General features: G+C 33.5%; 1 protein-coding gene across 3 annotated transcripts in view; it reads left to right on the forward strand.

The window, feature by feature from the left end:
* LOC143072964 (Kv channel-interacting protein 4-like) overlaps window positions 1-18139 on the forward strand; it is a 207789-nt gene that overhangs the window by 51742 nt on the left and 137908 nt on the right. Inside the window, exon 1 of one of the 3 annotated variants that reach the window (XM_076248151.1) lies at window positions 13656-13678. The exons of the other annotated variants lie outside the window; for them this stretch is intronic. Coding sequence (XP_076104266.1) covers window positions 13672-13678 — 7 coding nt within the window. The 5' untranslated portion in view covers window positions 13656-13671. Of the gene's footprint in view, window positions 1-13655; window positions 13679-18139 lie in introns of those variants that run through there. 3 annotated transcript variants of the gene reach the window in all.

The following is an 18139-nucleotide window of genomic DNA, read 5'->3' on the forward strand; positions in this document are numbered from 1 at the left end:
AAGGGCAAGATGATTTTTTTTTTAATAAAGTTTAAAGGCTTTTTGTCACCATGTAAAGAATAAAATCATAATTTTTAATCACCGCTATCGTGATCTCAGGTGTCTAATAAGGAGTTTTGGGGTACCTGATATCAATCTGATATCTCGTGAATGGCAATATCAGCGGTCCATATTTGATTTGTTGCAATACACTATTTCTACCCCTATCCAACACACAAAGAGTAAGATTTTTTATGCAGTTAAGCTGCATTATGCGAGCACCCTAGGTTTGTGTTCTACCCAATAAATCCTGAAATACTTGCCATTGTTATTATCTAGCTTGCTACTATGTTATATATAACTAATTGAACACTTTTTTAATACTTTTTATTCTGGATTACAAAAAATATGACCAGAAAAACCTTAAATGATCGTCGATTTATCCAAAAGTTTTAAAGTTACACATAGGAAGTAGTGCTTATTAAGAATCCTTGTGTAGTTCATTATGACTTGTGCTTTTAGCTAAGATGTCAAAGAACAATTGTATGAAATATTTAATCGCCGAAAATCTCTTAAGACAAGTAGTTTAGATTTCCCAAATGACAAAAGTCGTAGGAATATTGTTTGTCATCAATACGTAGTACAACTACGTCAGTAGTCTATTATATAATAAGTTTAACTGTTCATGCTGTTGGCGGCAATTTCAAATTAGAAAAAGAAATTGTCGTAGCTTTTCAATTTGGAGGCAGGTGTGCAAATTAGCGGTGGTCCGAGGTCCGCGACCTTTTACTTTTGAAAGCGGAATTTCGACTAGGAAAGTTGGTTTCTAGCTACGCCCGACGTAGTCACCTTCCACTTGAAAGAAAATAAGAAATTACTTTGCAAACCTTTTCACCATGTTCACCAAAGTCTCCAATTAAACGAGCTAAAAACTTATTTTTATCATAATTATTCATGTTGGCGATGTTCATTTTGTTCAACCGCTAGCTTTATACAGAAAATCGCCGACAAATATTGTATAAATTCGAGTAAAATCGTATCTGATTGACAAAAACAACATTGTAAACACATAACAATGGCGGCCGTGAATTCTAAATCGGATCCGATTCCGGAAGCGGATAAGGATAATTCCGGGTTTGGCGATCATTTACAAAATAAATCCAAGCAGGTGAAAAAATACATCTATGCATGGTAAATGAATATAAACACTAGTATTTAAAACCAAAAGATATATGTAAAAAAAAGAAAAAGCAGAAAAATATTTTATTCAGAAACTCAAAATTACTTTTTGACAAATTTTAATTTAAAAATCCAATACAACGTGACAGCTGGGAACAGTATATATAACAATATACATGTTCATGGTCACAGTCTGAATTTTCTTTATAAATGATAAATGATGATAATGCATGTGAGATGCTTTTAAAGTGTAAACATATTACTGCAATTTCGAGGGGTTATTTGTTTTTCTCAATTTTGAAGGGTCAATTAAAGTAGCTGAAAGTTTCTTTCTTTATTTTCACAAATAATGCAACTATATTATATATACCTTAATGTAAGTAAATCATATGATATATAGGTGGCATTCTTTGGGCCACTCTACCCCCTCCTGTTTGATAACTTGGAAACGGTCGAGCTCCCCACCCCTAAACCATATGAGGGGCAGAATCAGGATTTTAGGTTAGGAGGGGCGCAAACTTAAATTTTCGCCGAGCAGAGCGAGGCTAAAAAAAATTGGGGTAAAATTATCGGAATATTCTTTATTAAGCTGAGAACAACCCATGCTTTGCAAATTTAAGGGGGAGCAAGCCCGCAACCCTCCCCCTTCTGAATCCGCCCCTGCATATATTCAAGTTTAGGACAATATAATAAATAAAAAATGAAATATAGGGGGAGTCCATGGAGTTACCCCACCCCCTTCTGTTTGAGAACTTGAAACGGTCGAGATCCACACCCCTTAACCATATATATTCATGTTTGTGACAATATGAAAAATCAAATGAAATATAGGAAGAGTCGCTGGGGGTCACCCCACCCTTCCTGTTTTAGAATTTAAAAATGGTCGAGATCCCCACCCCTAAACCATATATATTCATGTATGGGACAATATAACAAATCAGATGAAATATAGGGGGAGTCTCTTGGGTCACCCCACCCCCTCCTCTTTGAGAATTTGAAACCCATTGAGATCGCCACCTCTTAACCATATATATTCATGTACGGGACAATATAACAATTCAAATGAAAGATAGGGGGAGTCCCTGAGGTCACTGTTCACCCTCCTGTTTAAGAACTTGGAAATGGTCAAGATCCTTACCCCTAAACCATATATACTCATGTATGGGACAATATAACAATTCAAATGAAATATAGGGGAAGTCCCTGTGGTCATCCCAAGTTCCCAACCCTCCTGTTTGAGAACTTGGAAACGGTCGAGATCCCCACACCAAAACAATATATATTCATGTATGGGTCAATATAACTAATTAAATGAAATATAGGGGGAGTCCCTGGGGTCACCCGACCCCTCCTGTTTGAGAACTTGGAAACCAATGAGATCCCCACCCCTAAACCATATATATTCATGTATGGGACAATATAACAAATAAAATGAAATGTAGGGGAAGTCCCTAGGGTCACCCTACCCCCAGTGGCGGATCCAGAAATTTTTATAAGTGGGGCCCACTGACTGACCTAAGAGGGGCCCGCTCCAGTCACGCTTCAGTGATTCCCAATATGAGCAACCAATTTTTTTCCCAAAAGGGGGGGCTGGGCCCCCTGCCCCCCTAAATTCTCTGCCTACCCATACCTGTTTGAGAACTTGAAAACTGTTGAGATCCCCACCCTTAAATTATATATATTCATATGTATGGGACAGTCAGACCTCACCTTTGATCCCTGTTGTAGTGAACATTTGTCTGATTCGTGTCTCATAACTTTTGTACTATAGAACACAAACTCAGTTTTCTTTCCAGGGAAACCAGTCCATTCATACTATTACATGTTCATACTAAGTCAAATTGAACTTCTAGCAGTCAAATAAAACCAAGGTTAACTACCAAGTAGAACAACTGCAATCATTGGGAACTTGTACCACTGCAGACTCACCATAAAAAAATATACATTGATATATGCATTGCTTTTGAAACCTTGATAACATATAAATTATTTGCCTTTATAAATAAATCATTAGATAAACATGAACAGTGGCGTAGCTTGCATGTATGCTCAGATGCTCAAGCATCCACATCATTTTGACCAAAAAAAATAAAATAGCAGCAGTTTAACTCGGAAGTATCCAAATTTCACAAGGCTGAGGATATGAGGATAACGTCCAGTCATTTACGAAGCAGTATGCCTGGTCTTTCATTTGATAATTTAGTTTATGTAAACAAGATAGCCGCAGAATAGTGTTTCAAGTTAACTTTTGTTCGTAAAAAAAGTCTACGTCATCGGCTAAGACAAGCGGAGTGGACTGATACGCAGACCCGTGGACATGTTTCATCTGGAATTGAACCTAGTGGAGTGATGGCTTCTCATTTGACTATAGCAACTAACAACTAAAACACCATATCCTGATATTGTTTCTTGCGACATGGTAAACGACGTGATAAAAAAAAAATCAATTTGTAATAGATCGTGATAAGTCCTAGGCTTATGAATTCCCTTTTCTATCTAGGTTCAAATACTAATTATATTTTCAATCAGTAAAGAACAAAGATCCAATGTTCCCCGCCATGCACATCAGATGTCATATTTTATCTATCAAAGGGCAAGGAACAAGGGAATAACTAAAAAAGCACTTTTTTGTTCTTTTTCTTTTTTATTTTCAATATCTTAAGAGAAATAAAAGCTTCACAGCAAATGAAATGGGATTTCCATTACAATTTATATTTCAAAGGGTCATAACTGGTTAAAAATATTTGATAACGACTTATTTTCCAAATTGTCAAAAGATTGCTTATGATAGGAGTTTCACTTAATCTGACAAGAATTGTACACATGAGAGTGCTAACAAGACCGGACGATTGGACGCCCGGAATTTTTATGTCTCCTGCAACACGTTTAGCTCAGTAATCAAAAATCAACAACTCAAGGTTGTAGACTCAAATTCCTGGTTAGAGAAATCACTTCAGTTCCTATATTCCGAAGTTCCTAAATTATACAGAAGTGCCGCTGTAATGGGGTCCGTTTTTGATATGTCAAATATAAGATTGGGTGGGAAACTTTACATCAAATATTTATGAATTGAATGATGGTAGTTTCGAGGAAACAATAAAATTTGGTTAAAAATATAAACATATGAATTGGTGGGTATTTTGAATTTAAACAAAAATCTAACTAGTGTCGGATTCTGGGGGAGTACATGTGCTTAAATAAAAAATAATTTTTTGCATAAAAAGCTCCAAATTTTTTTTCGACTCGCTCCGCTCGGCAAAACATCCACATCATTTCAACCCTGGCTACGCCACTGATGAATGTACTATATATAAATGTTTAATGTTGAGGCAACATTGCCACAGTTTTCATAATTACGGTTGCCTTGGTTTTTGGTTAACTGCCTTCAGCGCTTACAGCGCTTTGATTTATTTATACGAATTGTGTTTTAGTTTCTAAACTATCAATATATCTCATTTTGACGAGGACCTACTTATCCTTCTGGAGCAAATGAGATCATCCCAAGTTTTTGGTGGGATAACGTGCTGCTTAGTCTTTAGTTTACTAATGTTTCTGTTTGTATATAAACTTTTTTTAACCATGGCGTTATTAGTTTATTTTCGACTTATGAGGTTGGATGTCTCTCTGCTATCTTTCGCCCATCTTTTTTTTAAGTGGATATGTTCTGATGAATGGGTCTAACAGGACAAAGCATGGGAATTTCGAATACCAACAGAAAATTACGGTATGTTGGACAGTTGCAGCAATTTTGTCTTGTACGAACCACTTTAGGAGTGGTTGCAAGCGATCGTACACAGAAAGAGAACATGGAACTCTGTCTTCACAAGGTATCGATAGGGCTTTGCTGTATATTTCGAAGTCCTGCATAGTCAAACGGTCATATTAAATCAGCAAGATGTCGTAACCCTCTGGCGTAGAAACAATGACATATTTCTATACTCCGGATTTTGTATGGAGAATAACAAATGTATTTGATAAAACAGATGCATTAATTTCTTTGTATATTTTGTTGAAGACGCAAACGTGTTTTGTTGTAGTTAGTTTATTAAAAGAATTCCTCACGTGTGGAAGCTAGGGTAACAGATGGTCTTTATGTTGTTATAATTTTAGATTATTAGTCTCGTAATTTAAATCCTAATAATAATTGTATTACCATGTCGTTGTTGTGGTCAGATACTGTATGTTTCTTTGATATGGTATCCAATAGTTCTGCCTTGTAAAGGGGTTCACCTCGTCACACAGTGACAACAGCTTTTTGAAACGAACGTTAAAAAAGCATCTATCAATCAATCTATCAATCAATTTACCAATTGGTTTACTTACTGTCATCTGATCATTGACAACAATGTATATGTCTTATGGAGAAATAAATTCAATTTGCGGTGCGCTTCCAAAATCTCTACCCATAAATATATTTAGATTTTCTGTTACTGTGATTTGTATCTAAGAATGTTGATAAATCAAATGGTGTCAAAAATTAGTGACGAAAAAAAAAAGGAAATGATAATTACTAGAATATCATCACGTCTTAGTTATAGATTTTACGTCAAACTGTAATTTTGACTTTGAGTCAGCTTGCATCAAGATGTCATGTGGTATTTGCCAAAGAATAGGATATATAATCATATATATTAACTCAATATGATCAACACTTATATCACTCTTTCCATGACGAGAAAGAAAATATTGTCAAGATCATGACTGTCTGGATATATAATGAGAATCCTTGAGAAAAAGTAAATGTAACAGTGTAGTCTAAGTTATTTCAGTGAAGATTTCGAACACTTTTATCTTTAAAAAAAATGACATTTGAACTTTTTCAAAGATTATAAATACTAACAAAAACTTAAAAGGGGTAAAGAAATAAAGGGAACAGTAAGGTTAAACAGCGTACCCGAAAGAAAACGCCGAATAGATACACAAGAGGGACGAAAAATACCAAAGGGACAGTTAAACTCATAAATCTAAAACAAACTGACAACGCCATGGCTAAAAATGAAAAGGACAAACAAACAGCACACACGACACAACATAGAAAACTAAAGAATAAACAACACGAACCCCACAAAAAAACTAGGGGTGATCTCAGGTGCTCCGGAAGGGTAAGCAGATCCTGCTCCAAATGTGGCACCCGTCGTGTTGCTTATGTGATAACAAATCCGGTAAATAGTCTAATTCGGTAGGTCACATTCATGAAAGGGAAGGGGATTGTAGTAACGACGTAAGGAACATATCAGATATCATTTGTGAAACGGTTATTCCATAACGGTCAACCAACTCGTGATGGCGTCCGTAAAATATACGAAGGGATGATTTCAACTTCATCATTTGGAACTCTTGGTTTAATAGCTTCCTTGTGAGCAGCAACCCTCTATCAAGAAAATCATGATAGGAAATGCAAGCACGGGAATATCGTATCAATTGGGAGATATATACCCCGTATGCAGGTGCTGCTGGAATGTTGCTACTTAGAAATGAAAAGTTCACAATTGGAAAGCTGAAATCATCTCTTTTGTACACAACGTGTGTTTTAACAAATCTAGCGGGAACAAATTATGCTTCTTCAAATGTACCCCCTTATTTTTATGAACGTCTACCATTCAAGCGGCGACCATTCTAAACTTATTACACAACTACAGATACATGAGGATAAACTATTGATCTGTTAGTTAGTTGTTATATCGATCTTCCTCCTTTTTCGGATAACTATACAGTATATTTGAATTTGACATACATTACTCTTCCCTTTCAGACCACACTTGGCTCCTTTGACAGAATGATTAATCGGTCCTTATACCTAATTATTCTCTGGCCTTTTTTCTTCATTACAGCCTTAGGCAGTCTCATAAACTTTAACACTTGAAAAGATCCATATGTTATCGCATATTTTCACAAAAAGCATCGACCGCTTATTCATGCCGATAAAATTTGGGGATATTTCTTTTCTTCATCTTATTCTTCTAGGATGATTTATGATTAGTTACTTTTGGGTCCTTGGAAACAGTCGACATATTTATTTTCTTAGTCTATCGTGAAAGCAATTTCTGTTGATTACCAGGTTTCAATAAATCAAATAATTTTCAACGGCAAAAAATTGATTTCGATTCGTTTATTGCCTCGTCAGTTTCCATATTGGAAATATACAATAAATATTACTGATAAACTAATACATCAAATTGTTTGATACTTTAAGGTGGAAAAAAAGAACCTACAAATTATATCATTGATTAAATGTACAGTTCGATATTAACCATATAGTGATGGTTATATTTGGTATGATTTCATTGTATCCTTTAAGCAAACTGAGATTAATTGAAGTCTTGGGGTGTCTCGCCTCGTAATTACAATAATATTTACCGCTGGGCTTTAAGCGACAAACAATGATATACAAATCTATAGATTTGTGCAGTGAAACCTAATCAATTTTGGTGTGTTTTTTTTTTATTTTGCTGTATAATATTGTTTTATTATAGTTTCTAAAACTAAACTGGTATGCCAGGTACGACTAACCCACAACAGTGTACTTGATGACACGTCCAAACTACTATTTGGGCGATCATAGGTTTCTTATGCAAGTCAAGATTTCCCCATTTGTAGCATATACCAGTGACGGTGAATTCCTGACTTTTATCCCGATAGCACGTTTTTTTTAATTTATTTCTTAGTTATTCGTACTGTCTCTAATATGTATGAAATGCTTGCCATTGGACATACGTCATATTTTTGTATTGCTCTACCTTGACAATAAACTTTTAATTTCGTGTCATGTATATACATATGACAGTTTTGACAACGAATGTTAGTTATTTGTTTGACTCTTTCTCACAAATTTAGATTTGTGTTGCGTAGATATACATTTGTTTCTATTGTTTATATACATTCGGGGTGCTAAAACTGACAGTACATCCTTTATATAAAGATAGATCCATTAATCTTTCTTTGATCATTGATGATATATTGGTCTGTAGTATGCGTGGTACAAGTTATTAATGCTTAATTGTCTTTTGAGATAATTCCAACACAAATATTTATCTTCATCTGTAGAAAAATTAGAATAATTCAAAATTTGATTACAACCAGAAAACTACAACCCCATGAGTACTTAGCTACAGAGAGTGTTCGTTTTGGTGTACAGTAAAGTTCATTTCGGGGGGAGGGGAGGGAGGCACATACATAGCCAAGTCTTGTCAGAATGAGGACATAATATACCCCTTGTTAGAAGAGTACCACGCACTGTCCATTTTTAGAAATCTTTGCAATCATCAAAAGGGGGAGGTGACAGAATTTCTGTCCATCTCTTCTTGTGGTATCAAACTTTCTGCCTTTCTCTGTGGTTAATCCACTTTAGAAACCTAAAAAATTACTTCTTATAAAAATTTTTATCATCACGAATATGCATGAAATATTTGCCACAGGACGTTAAACACATATTAGTGGAGCATTTCAACCTTAATTATGGTCACACGTTACCATTAGTATGGCGAAGTTTTTTTCTTTATCTTTGGGCATATTTGAACAATTTTCCCTTTTTGTATTTCCATGGATTTTGTCCGTAATTCATAGGTACTGGTTTTAAATTATTCATTTTAGAAAGCCGAAAATTAGGGTGACCTACATTCTCTTAATATGAACTGTGTTAGATAACTGTAATTGACAAGCGTACCAAATCTGCTTATTTTATTAGTGTTTAATTACACTTTTAGCATCTTTTTCACTTTTTGTTACATTTCTAAATATTTGGTAAAATAACGACTTGTTTTCCTTATTTATCTAAACACTGAATAGGAAGGAATTTGGAAACCAACCTATTATAGCTTCTCGTTTGAATTGTTTTCCATTTGTCATTTCGGTGCCTTTTATAGTTAACTATGTGGTATAGACTTTGCTCATTATTGAAGGCCATAGGTGACAATGCAATAGATGTTAATTTCTGTATCAATTGGTCTCTTGTGAAGACTGTTGTCTCAATGGCAACCACACCTCATTTTCTTTTTTATATTATAAGTTATATCCACAGTGGAAGCTTATAATAATTGTATTACATATACAAATTGATGCATTTGCTTCTTGTAAAACTTGCAATGTGTATTGATAAAGTAACATTCACTAAGATTTCTAAGCCTGAATAAAATTTTGATTTATGGATATTTGTAATTATCGTGTTCAAAACATTATTTATAACTTTTATAGTTTAACTTCTATTTGTTTTATTAATTTTTCATATTATTTTTTTTATTACTATGGCCATGAAATCGTAAATGGTTCATACATTTTTGATTCTGAATGTCCTGGAGGGATTTATTTTTATTGTACTATATCATTTATTATAGTAAAAAGTGAAAAGAACGAAACGTTTGAAGAGATATATGACCAAAAGTACATAAAAATAGTCAAATTCATCTGACTTTTTTCCAGCAAGGAGCCGCGGAAGATTTTCTAGCGGGCGGTCGCGGGACCAGCGACCAGCAATGAACACGGGCAAAAATATCTCTTATCTGGCAGAGGAGAAGGTTCACGAATTGTTAAAATTAGCAATAATTTTTTTTATGTATTTAAATCGGGCCATGAAATTACAAATTTCACATAGGAATACTTGTGATAGTACTACTAAAACTATTATATATTTGTGTTTGCTCCTTTCTTTAACATTTATGAAGCTATGGTCCCTTAAATAAAAAAAATTTTGTAATTTTAATTGTTTTTGGCATTATAATTAACATTGACCGCCATCCTCGGTCCAAAAAGTTTTAATATTGATGAATTCTTTATCAAAATTGGAATATTTTGGTTACCCCACATTTTGGATCGTAGGTGGCGGCTAAGGTGTTTCGAAAGCTTTTAGGTCTGAGAAATGCACACAATCATCATATTTCGACAAAATGTCCAAAATGGGCTTACTTTCGAGAATATTATGTACTTTTATGAAAAGAACTGATTTATTTAGCATTTAAATACTTTTGAAATAGACTCATTTACGAACCAAATTGTAACCGTTTTGATGTTTTAAGACAAAGTTGATATTTTAGGCCATGTTGTGCCATAAGTGAACCTTGTCCTTAAAGTCTTTGTTTACGTTAGAGAATTTCACTAAAGGTCAATAAAGGGAGTCGAATCCTAAATTTCTTTAAAATTTCAAAAGATTTGAAATAACAATTTTAGAAATGTTTGTTATAAATGGCATGTCTTATAATTGCTTGATAAAAAAACTTAATTTGTAAACCTAAAAAAAGAAAATAGAGGAATTCAAGACATGCAACCCATAAGATGGACAGGTTGCTTTCAATTGGTTTTTGTTTTTTTTACCGTGCAACAATAAATGTTACAATACTGTAAAGTGTTTTATGGATAAAAAAATGATGAGCTTGGCATCGAGGTGTCTTTTTATGAATTAGCAGCCTCTCAAATATTGGACGAAATAAGAAAAATTAGGAGTTGTCTCTGTCAGCATTTTTACTGGTATGTTAAAACCGCAATTTTGTTCTCTACCATGTTAATCTTAATAATTTGTGTACCTCATTAGATGGAGAATGTACAAATAATTTATCATTTTACGTGCATAACAGTTTTTCCACAGTGATCATTATTGATAGAAATGACCCGCACAGTCAGACATCGTATATCGTATATTTACTGTTCTACTGATACGTCGACAGCAAAACCGAACCATTATGCTATTTACGAATTATTCGACTTGCAGAATTACCCCATATTTTCTCGATATTTAGTGAAGTAAATATTTCATTTATCTAATTTGCTCGTGAAAGTGATATTTTGTATCGATTTTTTGCTTTACGTCTTCTGGTATGGTATATTTTTTCGCTTATCAGTAACTTTTTTCCTTTTTAACAAAACTTGAAGTACCTTTAAACAGTTAATGATACATAAGCACGAAGAAGGGGGCATATGGCGTCTGAAACTTTGCATGTATAGAGCACGATAAGACGTTTGATAAAGTAACTTTTAAATTGCTTAAGACTGGACATTTTAACTTGTGTATATAAATAGAAACTCTACGTACTGAAGAGATGCCCATGCAGAGTTTACTGACCATATTGCATTCCCTCGTGTCTATCATTTTGAATAATGCTTATTCATTTTATGTTTATCTGTATATATGTATAATAGATTATAAAAATGGTTTTCAAACCATTTACAATATGTAATGAGCTATATTCCCGAATGTGTATAAAAGGGAACATAGTGAAATACATATCTTGACTCGTCAAATGGGCATTTTCCCCATATATTTATAAAAGTCAATTTAAACAAAATTCTCCCAGGAGAGAGATTAATTTCAAACTGACAGATTTCTGTTTAAAGCTAAACAAGCTATGAGACGAAAGCGTCAATCGGCATTCAACCCGTATACCAAGGGTATAGGGGATACATTTAATTTTGTCATCTCAAGGTTGAATTATGTAAATAATTGATGCTTTGGTTTGTATTGGTCGTTCAACTCCTGAACTCCAGTAGGACCGTTATTCTCCGTTTCTCAAATGATCTTGTTTTAGGTATGTAATCGAACCTTAGAATATAGATCGATCAGAAAGCGCAATTTTTCACGCGGCAACCATTATTTAATTGGTTCGCTGTCACTTTTCTGTTTTCAATCATTTGCTTAACTCGTTTAACAACAGTAATTCGATGGACAATTACGACACTGGGAAAATACAAGGCACACTAAAACATTCATCAGATAGTTTATGTGTATAGCATTTCCTCGATCTCTTAAGTTTGCAAGCGTCTTTTTATACAATTTCATTATTTTAAGCTATTTAAACATCTGCATGACCTACAGATATTTCTTTTAAATGCATATTAGAAGGACTTGCATTTATCATTTATATAACTTTACTGCTATACGTAAAGACAAACATCAGTCAATACCACACTTATTTGGGTATATTCTTTTTGCTTCAAAGAATTGGATCATCCGTATTGCCCTTTTCAAAAATGAAAACAAATCAACTGTTTGTTGATAACTTGGATTGAGTATATTACGATAACCGACTATTAAAAGAAAACAAAAAACAAAGTTACGGGAACAAACAAATTATAAAACAGGACGTTTGTTCATATAGATCACTACAAATGAACAAAAATAAGACAAAAACATTAAGTTATTGTGGGAACAATATTGTTTATTACTGTATTTGATAGCGGTTAAAGAGATGGAGGGTTGAGATCTAAATAAAACAGCTTTAACTTCATCATATTTTCGTATGCCTTTCCTAATTCTGCAACCTCGTCGGTGTTGTAGTTGTTCACATGTTTTCATTATTTAGAGAAATGGTGTTGATGAAAGATCTTTAGTCAACTTTTATATATAGACTGATAATTTAGACCTGATACGGATTGAAGATTCTATATATGCTGGCCACTAGATGTCGTTTGGTTATAAATGTCGGTTTGTTGTTGTCAAATTCACATGTACACTAGATCTTTTATTAAGCAGTCTTCAAAATTCTGTTTTGGTCTTAACTGTATTTTCAAAGACACTGACTAAAAAATCCGATTACAACTCAAGCATTCTTTGCCGAATGATAAGCTGTTTTGTTTAGACTGATTTATCAATTTGACCGATTTCTACCATGTAATCGACTGATTATAACTGGGCTCAACCTATTGTTATATTTTCATATGGCAGATATTTACTTGAAAATAAAATGCATAATTCATACAACCTTCAGTCACGTACAAACTCGTCGAATAGTTTAACAACCGATTTACAGCGATATATAGCTCATACACTTTGTATGAAATCATCTGTTAAAGATCATGTACTTGACCGTTGAATTGATTTGTCATTTTATTAGGGGTTTTTTTTTGGCGCATTGTTTTTAAACTGATCAATGTTCTGATATAATTCCTTGATTTCCGAATATTTTGCATTTCTACATAATTTATAACTTATTTAAAATAACGGTTTATCACAATTTCTTGTCCTAAATATGTATGAAATATTTGTCCCTGAACGTTATGCAAAAAAACCTTCAACCAATCAACCAATTCCATACTAGCGTAGTCAGTGTCTTTCACCACGTATGTAAATATATCATGGTAGCTCATTATAAACCACAAATTACTGCAGAGTCTATAAACAATAAATTCTTTTGTTTTTACGATGATAATTGTGTTTACTTAATAAGCAAAACTAATTTAAAACAGAGTAATGGTAGCATAGTTCGACATCATATTGGTGTGTTCGACTATTGTTCAAGATGAAGTACGTTATGGATAACTTATTTTTATTAGCATTCTAAGACACACAACAAGTGCTTCTTGGCATTGAACATGATATCGTAAATGTTAGTATATAATGGCTCTCGCTTAGATTAGTACCCATTTAGTTATTGTATTGGCGACATTATACGTACCATTTTAAGTGTATTTTTTAAACAAAGTAAACGCGAGGATGTAAAGAAATAAATCCATTTTGAACTGAAACTAAGTGCTAATATTTCATAATTTGGCTTACTTTTACTTGTTATAAGGATTAATCCATAAACTGAAATGTCAGGTAGGACCTATTACAATCTAGTCTATGATACAACGAATACACCAGAAATCAATTATTGATTCAAGCAAGTTTTTGTATATAGTATTTATATTTTAAGCAACAAAACAAAGCCACATTTGCAATTTAAGAACATTTTCAATCCAATAATTCACGTGGAAGTAGATACAAGTTTGTAGTTGAGCAGCTTTAATTTTCGATTCTTAATTGCATTGTTTAATGAAGTAACGTGATGGCTGCAACAAACTTGTGCAATGTTACTTATAGTATAAATCAATGAAGTAAGTTGTTCGAATCTTTAAAATAGGAGTAATTATGGATCAATTATATATGAATTGGATACAACTATATTAAAACTGATAATAAGAGACCCCCCCCTCCCATTTAAAAATTGCACCACACGACTGTCAACAAGGTAAACGACAACAGTACCCATACCGCAATAATTCGGTACACTAAAGATACTTTAAAAGGCATTTCGTGGTTTAATTTAAGTCATCAATATAAAAAAACACCTACTAAGACAGAAACTAACAACAAAACATATACATTTAATACACGAACGTGATGGCTTCAAGCACGTACATGTATGTAAGCGGAACCCTCCACTTATATAAGGAGCGATATGATATAATAAAATATATATAATTGATCACGCTTTCGTAGACGAAGATATCAATCAGTCCACCTCGGTATGGATAAAATGTAAAATAACTATTATCATTCTAGATAGAATATTGCTCTTCGCAATGTCCATGTTTCCAGTTTTTAATGTGTCCCCATCTCATATCGGAATTGCGCAATAACCGTGCCATCTTTGGCAACGGACTGACCCTTTGATACATATTTGTCAATCTTGATTTCTAGCTGTATTTGTGAACGTCTAAGGATTTTTATGTTTTAAATGTCATCGGTCTTGAATACTTTTCTTTAGCGACTGTATCCGTTAGATATATATTCTTACATGTACATGTATGTACAAAGAAGCGAAGCAATGCAATTTAAATTTATTGTAAAATATCAGTCATATTAATAATGACTGTATGGACAATACAGAATTGACTTTGAAGTTCCTTGTTTATTTAATCGTTTATATGTATAAATGAAATGGTTTTTCATGTGGTTGACAATTTAGTTTCTTGTAATATTATATTGCATTTTGATTTTCCGTAAAAAATGACTTTAAGAAAATTACTAAATGGAAACAAACGAACGTTAAAAAAAATACATAGACTAGTGTTTTTTGTACTTTTTTACGTAAAATTTATTTGTGTTCGACATGTAAAACTTTTAAAATGCTAAATCAAGTTGAATTCCAAATATTATTACACAGAACTTAGCAATATACAGTATTATTGTATAGCAATATAATATTTCCCACAGAACGTAACCAAAAGTTAGCGTGCAATAAATTCTAATATTGCACTAGTGCAATAAATCTTCAAAATTCATGACGTCATCAACGTTTAAATCTTAGTTTAAACCAAGTTTTACTTTAAAATATTATATTGCTATACAATAAAAGGGTTATTGCATGAATATTGGGGAATATTGTCCCTCGTAGAACATATATTGCACTCGCAAGCTCGTGCAATATAAAATTCTACTCGGGACAATATTCACCAATATTCATGCAATAACCCTATAGTACACAACGTTTACTCGTTACAACGAAGACACACTCTGTAAAGTGTACTGTAACAGATCGAATAACGTGGAACAAGATGTATCAGTATATCAAATTGTTATTGCTTGATGTAACATTAAAACTTTCAAACACTATTTGTCTAATGTTAATATATCAATTCAATTAAACATATAATTTGAGTTGATTGTAATCTGAGATCGTACAACTGAAGGTAGAGTAATCAGGATTCAGTTTGTTCAAGAATCCCATGGAAATAAATTTTAATTAAGAAATAAAATAATTATTACGTGGAGGGTAATGCAACTATTTATTTGTCAATGGAAAGTAAAGATGCGAAAGTTGTTGCTTTTCTCATTACTTGTCAGCTTCGAATCTCTGTATATTACTCTGCTGAAAAGCAAAATGATATCATGTAATTTGAAAAGGAAAGGGGGGGGGGGGGTTAATTTATCGTCAATTTGACCAGGTTTAGATGTAGTAAGAAATTCGATATATTATCTATCATTGATCTGTAGCACCGATGGACCAAATCTAGAGTGATTTAAAATAGTGCATTAGTTTATGCTTCAGGGTCTCCCAGTTAAACGAAACTTTAAATTCTAATTCGCAAACTCAAACGAACATAAAATATTTATCAAATAACCACAAACTCTTACATGGGAAACGCCATATGCAGAGACAAGTGCACATTCAATTATAAATATGAGTATAATATAAATATATAGCTATTAAGCAGCTTGTACTGGTTTCGGAAATTCACCGTACTTGTGGTCCACAAATCTGAAAATAAATAATATGCTTAATAATATTATTTATTTTGCAAAATGCTACTGTACACTTTGACTGCAATGGCTCGAATGACTTTAAACCATCTACTTCGATTCGTCCAACTCGGGTTGACTCGAGTAAACACATCAGTGTTAATGCGCATGTGCGCAACCTTTCCGAATCGAAGTCAAAACTCTTCCATCGAGTTAACTATCAAAAGGGAAGTGAGAAAAAATATATATATGATCAGCATTAAAATAAAAAAATACAGTTATGTGTCAGTATAAAGAGAAGTCCTAATTCTGTGTGCTTCTGATAAAAAAAAAATTGTTAGTGAAAAAAATGAGAACAAAAATCGTTCCGAGAAAAAATTATGATTTTGTTTTATTTATAAACATAACCCACAGTTGATACACACTTGAGCACCTGAGATCACACCTAGTTTTTGGTGGGGTTCGTGTTGTTTATTCTTTAGTTTTCTATGTTATGTCAAGTGTACTATTGTTTGTCTGTTTGTCCGTTTGTCCTTTTCACTTTTAGCCATAGCGTTGTCAGTTTATTTTCGATTTATGAGTTTGACTGTCCCTCTGGTATCTTTCGTCCCTCTTTTTGAACTATATTTATTGATTCCATAATGCAGGCAAACATAAGTTCCCTTGTCAACCCTTTTCTCCGGCTGTATTTAGTAAAAAACCAGTTATTTTGTATCATTTTTTGTTGTTGCATTTATTTGACGCCATCTTGAAACTCGACTAAACCTGCCCCGACCCAGGGTTGATGTAGAGTAAACTCGGGTAGGTTCAAAAGGTCAAACTCGGGGTGTTCGGTTGTCAGTCGAGTAAACTCGACAGACTCTACTAACCGGAGTTGGACGAATCGAAGTAGGCCCCTGAGTTCACTCGTGCATGAACTCAATATCCCAATCGAACCGACCTTACTATAATTAATCAAACACGTGTTAACTATAAACAAACAACATTTTACGTGTTCGATTTTGTGCAACTTTGATAAATACGTGTATCACAACGTGTATTCGGCTGTACAGGTATTTATTTGTACGACTGTTTTACATTGTCATTTCGGGGCTTTTTATAGCTGACTATGCGGTATGGGCTTTGCTCATTGTTGAAGGCCGTACGATGACCTATAGTTGTTAAGGTTCATCATAACAAACGGACAAATATGGCTGTATTTACATGCCAAAAATTACTATGAATACAGACTTACCTGTGAACTTGGAAAAGTTTTTTAAAATGCCTGGCATCCACTAGATATAATAAAGATAAATGCATTTTGTGTTTCAGAAAGATCAAATCTCTTTTGGGTTTTGATGGGCATTTTTTTTCCTTCATGCAAAAGGTGTGAAAATTAACTAAGTTGTGGTACAACTATGAGATGCACCCTCAGGTAAAAACCAGGTTTGTATTGTTTTGATTGTCCTTAATTGACATGGACAACAGGTATCTTCACAACTATAGGTAAGTTAAAGAGTTTATCTGAGTCAGCTGTGAGTGGACAGTATCAAAGTAATTCAGGTGTTTGTTTATTTTTGCACCTTCTGCAGAAAGGGAAAAAAATACCCATCAAAAACCAAGAAAGATTTTATCTTTCTTAAACAAAAACTGCATTTAACTTCTATATATCTAGTGGACGCTAGGCATTAAAACTTTCCAAACAGCACAGGTAAGTCTGTGCACAGAGTGGTTTTTGAGGTGAAAATACGGCCATATGTGTCCATTTGTTATGATGAACCTTAATTTCTGTGTCATTTTGGTCTCTTGTGGAGAGTTGTCTCTTGGCAATCATACCACATCTTCTTTTTTATATTGACTCTTATTTGTGTCTCAGCAGTTGTACCCATATTGTGACTATTTTGCCTATGTCTGTTTTTTTCACGTAACTATCGTTGTAAATATAACGGAATTTGATGCGACTGTCATACAAGTGAGAGGTTTAGCGCTATCAAACCAGGTTCATTCTACCATTTTCTTCATTTGAAAATACCTGTACCAAGTCAGGAATATGACAGTTGTTGTCCATTCGTTTGA

Source organism: Mytilus galloprovincialis, chromosome 4 (assembly GCF_965363235.1).
Source record: "Mytilus galloprovincialis chromosome 4, xbMytGall1.hap1.1, whole genome shotgun sequence".
Lineage (NCBI taxonomy): Eukaryota > Metazoa > Mollusca > Bivalvia > Mytilida > Mytilidae > Mytilus > Mytilus galloprovincialis.